This window comes from Nicotiana tabacum, chromosome 20, assembly GCF_000715075.1.
Source record: "Nicotiana tabacum cultivar K326 chromosome 20, ASM71507v2, whole genome shotgun sequence".
NCBI lineage: Eukaryota > Viridiplantae > Streptophyta > Magnoliopsida > Solanales > Solanaceae > Nicotiana > Nicotiana tabacum.
The window spans coordinates 98,742,486-98,750,328 of record NC_134099.1 but is presented as its reverse complement, the minus strand read 5'-3'; the positions used below and the strand labels follow the sequence as shown (position 1 = coordinate 98,750,328).

Here is a 7,843-nt window from a genome sequence, read left to right as displayed (position 1 = left end):
TAATATATATTATAATATTACAAAGAAGGAAAACAAAATTTTGATATACACATTATTATTATGATATATATTTATTAGCTATTTGGTGCTAACATTTATAATTAAGACCTTTTTCTATCAATTATGTGGATACGATGTCACACCGTGTCAAAATGAATAAACATCTTAACTAGATGGCATGAAAAGTTGAAAAGAGTAGTAGGTTTCTCCAATTGGTGCTTGTAACTCAAAATAAAAACTCTGCGGTGATTGAATCGAAATACATTCAAAATCAAAGCCCTTCACTGCAAAATTCATGCATAAAACCTCAAAGCCTGGTCCCCAGTCTAAAATGTCTAATGGTTGACTAAGAACTTGAAAAGTACACACGAAATGAAGAAGAGAATCGTACTGGTGACCGGCGCTTCCGGTTACCTAGGTGGACGGCTATGCCACCAGTTATTCAACGGCGGACACCATGTTAAAGCCTTCGTCCGCCGTACAAGCGACCTTTCTTCTCTACCTCCGCCTACTGACGGCGGAAGTAGCGGCGGAACTTTAGAGCTTGTGTTCGGAGATGTTACAGATTATCAGTCACTCCTTCTGGCTTGCTCCGGTTGCCACGACATATTTCACTCTGCCGCTTTAGTCGAGCCTTGGCTTCCGGATCCTTCTAGATTCAGCTCCGTGAGTGCAAATTCCTAATGTGATTGGCGTGGCGGAAAATGTTTTTCGTAGATATTGTTTTATTTCTTAGAAAAATATTTTTCAGTGTTTAGGTGTAAAAGAAGGTGACGTGTGGTATTTAGATAGATTTAGGTTATTTACAGACAATCTAATGATTTGTACACCATTTGTGTAATTTAACATGTTATAATAAGTTATTTACCATTTATTAGAGGTTACCTATCTATGATATTAAATAGAGTTATTTGCAATTACCTTTTAAGGGACCCATTGTGTAAGTTTAAAACTTAAACTTAGATAGATTTAAATGTATGTTATAAGAATAGTGTTTTATGATATTCCTGAGTATTAATTGATGATGGAATGATAGCCTATAAGAATAGTCTTTTTCTGATATTTTTGTGTACTAAATGATGATGGAATGGTTAGGTTTTTGTGATACTCTAGTACTCCTACAGATTGACCATAATGTCTATTGAAGCTAGCGATGAGGAGGAACAGTTGGAACTAAGAAAATGACTTCAATTCATAATATTTTCTTTAGACAAACATGTTACAAATACTGTTGACTTCATCTAGGAAAATATCTTTCACGAACCATACTAAGTGTACTCTTTATTGCTACTTTTAAGTATCCATTATAGCTGCTTTTAGAATTTACAATGTCATTCAATTGCATTTATAGGTCAATGTTGGAGGGCTGAAGAATGTGTTGCAAGCTTATAAAGAAACGGGCACTATAGAGAAAATTGTGTACACATCATCGTTTTTTGCCTTGGGATCAACTGACGGATATGTTGCCGATGAAACTCAGGTATGAGAGTTGATCAACTTTTGTTGCAGATGTATAATAAATAAATGTGTTCCTTTTTTTAACAATGTAAGATTTGGATGAGACGGTTCACGTATCACAGCAAGCAAAAGTCTTGTGCTTGAGTTTCATGTCACCTATAAACACTAAACACTAATATTATCCCATGAAAAAGAAGTAGGCCCACACGTTTAGTAGGCAAGCTACATACCTATACCTCAAATAAATAGATGTTCTCATATTTTAACATTTTGAGCTTCTAGTTCTAGATGGGCAGTTCACTTAAGTGATGAATTTAATATGTCTGGATGTGCTTTTATCACAAGAGTTTGACTAGATATTATTGAATACAGACCCACAGTGGAAAAGTTTTCTGTACGGAGTATGAGAAATCGAAAGTTGTTGCTGATAAAGTTGCATTAGATGCTGCATCTGAAGGAATGCCAATTGTGCCTGTTTATCCAGGAGTTATATATGGTCCAGGAAAGGTCACAGCTGGAAATATCGTTGCACGTATGGTAAATGTTTCATCCTTTTTCCTCCCTTTCATTGATTGAGCAGGATGTTTGGATCTAATTATATTTCAATTAACGGTTGAGATCAAAAGTAATCGTTTTGATGTTATGGATTTTGGTAATAGCTACACTGGCAATGTTCTTGTAGTGGATTCAAAAAATTTTATTGTTTTATCATTGCATGCAAAATGACTGCTTCACCCAAGACTAAAACATGTTCAATGATGCCTAACTTCTCATTTGGTTAGAGGGGTCGTTTGTATTTAATTCAGTTTCCTCCTTTTCCCTAGAATTAGCAACTAATCATTTAAATTTCTTTTACCGACTTTGGTTGTAAGTGGAAGAAGGAAGATACAAAATAGAAAATAGAAATAAGTGGCTGGAAAGTAGCAGAAGGGTAGAAGAGGTGCATCATTAGACTTGTCTAGACAATGTATGATGAGAAATTGGAGATGGGTGGAGGAAGAAGATGAAGAGGTATAGAAGGAAAATGAAAATGGAGAACAAAGAAAAAAAAACAAAAGTAAGGGGAAAGAGCAGAGAAGAAGAAAGGAGTAGGATAGAGGAATTTGTGAAGAAAATATGAAGAGGAGAAATGAAGCATGAAGTTTGCCAATATGGCTCCGACACAAAAGAAATTTTGAGTGAAAAGGAAGAAGATGAGAAAAGTGGTAAAAAGGAGATAAACAGGAATTTTCTATTTGCCGATGTGTCAAATAAAATCTAACCGAAGGGAAAACTTCCTCAATGTGTAAATTTGAAGGGTATTAACCAACTAAAAAAGGTAAAAATTAAGTTGCAACAAACAAAAATTTTGAGGTCAATGTTCATCTTGCAATTGTAGTATTTAGCAATTTTACTAATTAGCTGCTGTAATTTTATTTGTCAAACATATGAAATTTATGTGATATTGAGTTGTCAGATATTGCTTTGTCAGATAATTGAACGCTTTAATGGGCGTTTACCTGGTTACATTGGCCAAGCAAATGACAGGTTTTCTTTTAGCCATGTTGATGATGTGGTTGACGGGCATATTGCAGCTATGGACAAAGGCAAACCAGGTGAAAGATATCTTCTTACTGGGGAGAATGCATCATTTAAGGAAGTTTTTGACATAGCTGCCATGATCACTCGGACAAAGAAGCCTTTGTTTGGCATCCCCCTACTTATTATTGAAGCTTACGGATGGATATCAGTTCTTTTCTCCAAATTAACAGGAAAGCTTCCTCTAATCAGTCCTCCGGTAAGAAGCAGATTGATACTTCAAGTTTTTAGTTGTTATACTGGTTTTCTTAGCGGAGTATGTCTTAAGTTGTTTGAGAGTCCGGAGTCGATACCCAACAGTCGGCAAAAGAGAGAATTGGTTTAATGCAGCAATATCACAATGACAGATACATAGGGCTTAGCTTTCTTTTCTATTTTTCTTTAAGTTACTTGCCAAATTAATTCTTGAAGATCAAGTTCGAATGGCTGCATTGTTACTTGTCTCCACTTTACCTGCTTAAATTGCTGCAGATCTGTTACTCTGGCGTGGATAGTGGCGCCTTCGCATTTGGCTCTATGTGTGACACATTGCTTTCTTAGCATATCTAGTAGACCTTTTTCGTAGCTTATAGTTCGGGATTATTACTTATCATAAAATGTACAGGAATAATATTATGTATCTAATTTATATGTATGACAACCATTGTTATGTTGCTTATGTCTGACTCCTTATTTCTCAAACTAAACCTCTACTTCTGGACTCTGCATTTGCATAACTAGGGCAGTATGTGTGCCTCTTTGCTCGGTCTTCTTTTTTTGAAAATGGTCGCTACTTAACAAGCTGCCAAAAGATTTAGTATTTGCTGCACCAAACAAAAGTAGACAATGATATCAGCACATAAGCAGGCCAAATTTTTTCACCCATCCCAAAATCAGATGATGACATTGAAGGGATTTTACATGTTCCATGCATTTTGGTTTTGGCTCACCTACATTTCTTTTCTTTTTTACTAACCCATTAGCTTGCATTGGACCTTAATTCGTATTACCTCTCTATACATCATCTTGAACAGACTGTTTCCGTGCTTAGACATCAGTGGTCTTACTCTTGTGATAAGGCGAAGGCAGAACTGGATTACCACCCGAGAAGTTTGAAAGAAGGTTTGTCTGAGGTGCTTCCCTGGTTGAAGAGCTTGGGATTGATTAAATACTGACATGTAATATCTTATGAAGAATGTATGGTGTTTCGTTACGTGTACATTATCCTTAAAATGACTGTGAATACCCGTTACTCAATAGCCAGCTTTATATTTCATTTTGTCGAGCTATTGTTCTGATGCTAAAATTCAGGTCTGGGGCCTTGTGGATGAAGTGATTTCTTGAAGTTTTCACTAATGTGTGTATTAGATCTTTATATTATGTGTATATGTTTCGAGTTGAAAGCAATAGATGTGCCTCTGATTCCTATTTCATCTTATTTAATTCTACGTCCACCATGGGGAACCACCTGACTGTTCATTAATAGTTTCCACTTAATTATGGTTGTCTTGGCCAAGGTTGTCTCCCTAATAAAGGACTGGTACTTTCGCAAGAGACAGAGGATTGACGAAATGTCAGTGAAATATTTGTCTGGGGTAGGGGTTGAGCGAGTCCGAAACCTAAATAATGAGTTTTGGGACTCAAAATAACTTTATATAGTTTAAAAAAAAAAGTTACCTTTCTAACTAAAACGAAGTATTATACTTCATTTTAGTTTAATGGAATTGTAGCCGTTAAAGGAAAGCGCAGTATAATACTGCGTTGTAGTAAAGCACAGTATTATACTGCGCTTTCCTTCTTCAATTTAAAATCCCCCTTTCTTCCCCATCCTGCCACCCACGACAGAACAGCCCCTCCCCGATTAAAATACTCCAGCAGCAGCCCCCCCCCCAGATTTTAAAAAAAACTTAGGTGGACCTCATCCGTCACACAAAAAGTGAAGATTGCAGGTCTCGCATACAACCCAAGCCTTCGATTGTTGTGGTTTCCTTGTTTCGGGCTCAAAATTACAAATTTTCGACATTTCTAAAAACATAAATTGAGGTATTCCGATGTAGTTTATGTCGAAACTCGTATAATTATGCATATTTGTTTTCTTGAATGTGTTTCCACGTTGTTTTGTGTTTTGTTTGCGATTAAATTTGTATGTTATTTTTATCCGGATTAAATTATTAATGTTTAAAAAAAATAGTTAAAAGTTGAGAAATAATTTTTATTGTTAATAAAAATGTTCGTAAATTTCTTTTACTGTTTTATATGTAATTTTGTGAATGTTGTGTTTATATGTTTGTTGTTTTTATTTAGTTTAGATTATTTATTTGCTTAAAGAATAGTGCCATTTTAGCGTAGTAAAATATAGAGCATTTTAGCGTAGTAAAATATAGAGCCTTTTAGAGTAGAATCTCTGTAGTTTAAGTATCTACTAACTACAAACTCTATCCAATTACACTTTATAAAAATTAATTATTTAATTTATAAAATAAACACACGGAATTAACAAATTAATATGTTGTCAAATTAAATATCCAGCCTGGAACCCATAGATATATACTCTATCCAATTAAAAATTAATTTTTAATTTATAAAACTAACAAAATTGTAAAAATATTGAAATTGACACGCATAAGAATTCAAAATAGCTAGGTGATACTGGGCCTCAAATATTGAACGTGGAACTCATAGATATATACTCTGTCTAATTAAATATCAATTATTATAACACAAACAAAATTCTAAAAATATAAAAAATTGACAGACACAAGAATTCAGGATAGCTTGGTGCTACTGGACCTCAAATATCGAGCCTGGAACCCATAGAAATATACTCTGTCCAGTTAAATAATTAAATATTAATTATTATAACACAAACAAAATTCTAAAAATATTAAAATTGACACACATACGAATTCAGGATAGCTTGGTGCTACTGGGCCTCAAAATCGAGCCTGGAACCCATAGATATATAATATGTCATGTTAAATAATCAAATATTAATTATTATAACACAAACAAAATTCTAAAAATATTGAAATTGACACACATAAGAATTCAGGATAGCTAGGTGCTACTGGGCCTCAAATATCGAGCATGGAACCCATAGATATATACTCTGTCCAGTTAAATAATTAAATATTAATTATTATAACACAAACAAAATTCTAAAAATATTGAAATTGACACACATAAGAATTCAGGATAGCTAGGTGCTACTGGGCCTCAAATATCGAGCCTGGAACCCATAGATATATACTATGTCCAGTTAAATAATTAAATATTTAATTTATAAAACTAACACATAGTTAATATTGTTTAATCTATAGTAGACGACATGGACGTGCCGCCTGTGCATCCTGGATCTTTCTCGGATGAGATATTAGTGTTACATGGCGATTATTGGTCCGCCTACGTATGAGAGGGAGAGCTAGTGGAGAAGACTCTCCGCGCTGGAAGAGTGGACGACGTGTGGGACTTTATCCGAAAGAGAGGTTTTCATTCCCGCGTAGTCCAGCGCCTGCATGATACGGGCTTCTATAGGATTTTTGTGATTGGGCGGCTGCAGCTCGACTGGTCTCTGATCACGGCATTGATAGAGCGGTGGCGATCGGAGACGCACACTTTTCACCTGCCCATTAGCGAGGCTACCATCACGCTTCAGGATGTTCAGGTTTTATATGGGCTGCCTGCTGATGGACTGGCCATTGCACTGCCTTAGTATATGAGATCTATGACACGTGCTCAGTATTTGGACTTGCTGCAGCAGTTTACTGGTTTCAGGCCACAGGGTGAGGATGCAGCTAGAGGGGGTAGTTGCCTTGCTGTGACAGCTATCAAACAGCATTTGGAGGTATTGTACCCCGACATCACCGGCGAGACAGAGGATCTACATATTCACCGGTACACGAGGTTGGCGTTGCTCCTTCTTTTTGGGGGTGTGTTGTTCCCGAACACTTCGGGAAATCTAGTGAGTATGCGATTTCTACATCATCTTCAGCAGCTAGATGAGTTATCCCATTACAGCTAGGGTGCTGCTGTTCTCGCTTACCTGTACAGGAGTATGTGTCGGGATAGCATGGACACTCAAAGCGACGTGTGTGGTTTTCTGCCGCTTCTACAGGTGACAACATATTCGAATACTCTGTTTATTACTTCCAATTCTATACAGTCAAAATGACTCTTAAATTCGGTCTTCCTTGTACCACCAACCTCCGGATATAGCACCTCCGTTACTCCCTCTAGCTAGGAGGTGGGTTCTCCGGCGTGGAAACTACCGAGCCATTGATGCTCATCATAATCTCCCTCGTGTCAGGGATGTGTTGGATATGCTAGAGGTCGCACAGGTAAATATGTGCCTAAACTTACTTGTTATAAATTCACTTGTGTTGCGCATACTCACTTTTATGTTATTATTTGATAGTTTATCTGGACGCCATACAATGACGAGTTGATAGCTGGCCTGCCTGATTATTGCTCGGTCGAACGACTGATTTGGAGCACTTCATCTCGTTGATGTGCCTCGATGTTGTGGAGCATCATGCCATAGAGCAGGTACTTCGCCAGTTTGACCGTCCACAGACTATACCGAGGGAGCCTGCATGGGTGGCTACACATTATCAGCGGGATGATCGTTCAAGGGTGGACGACGCATTTGTAGCATGGCTAGAGGCGCAGGTCCATACTTGGGAGCAGCGAGAGGACCTGATTCCGCCACCACCTTCACAGATCCAAGCGACGACTATTGAGATGTATATGTCATGGTACCGCTGTCACACTCGACTGATGATCGGGAACCCCGTTCATCAAGCTGCCGGTCGGTTCACACCATACGCCG

General features: G+C 37.2%; 1 protein-coding gene across 3 annotated transcripts; it reads left to right on the top strand.

Moving 5' to 3' along the window:
- The first annotated feature begins 236 nt into the window (after positions 1-236).
- Positions 237-4,446, top strand: LOC107803068 (uncharacterized). 3 transcript variants are annotated; one of them, XM_016626666.2, is made up of 5 exons: positions 237-666; positions 1,352-1,480; positions 1,831-1,995; positions 2,930-3,235; positions 3,508-3,694. In XM_016626666.2, the coding sequence occupies exons 1-5, from the start codon at positions 373-375 to the stop codon at positions 3,574-3,576; spliced, it is 963 nt and encodes a 320-aa protein (XP_016482152.1). In that variant the 5' UTR covers positions 237-372; the 3' UTR covers positions 3,577-3,694. The 3 variants fall into 3 exon arrangements, with proteins under 3 accessions (XP_016482152.1, XP_016482153.1, XP_016482151.1); XM_016626667.2 differs by lacking the exon at positions 3,508-3,694 and adding an exon at positions 4,067-4,446 and having other exon boundaries at positions 239-666; XM_016626665.2 differs by lacking the exon at positions 3,508-3,694 and adding an exon at positions 4,050-4,446 and having other exon boundaries at positions 244-666.
- The last annotated feature ends 3,397 nt before the right edge of the window (positions 4,447-7,843 follow it).

What these genes read in the sequence shown, in the direction of transcription:
- LOC107803068 (XM_016626665.2), top strand. Translation starts at nt 373, where the DNA reads ATGAAGAAGAGAATCGTACTGGTGACCGGCGCTTCCGGTTACCTAGGT. An exon ending in ATGTTGCCGATGAAACTCAG is followed by an intron (nt 1,481 to 1,830) that starts GTATGAGAGTTG and finishes TATTGAATACAG; the next exon opens with ACCCACAGTGGAAAAGTTTT. An exon ending in TTCCTCTAATCAGTCCTCCG is followed by an intron (nt 3,236 to 4,049) that starts GTAAGAAGCAGA and finishes CATCTTGAACAG; the next exon opens with ACTGTTTCCGTGCTTAGACA.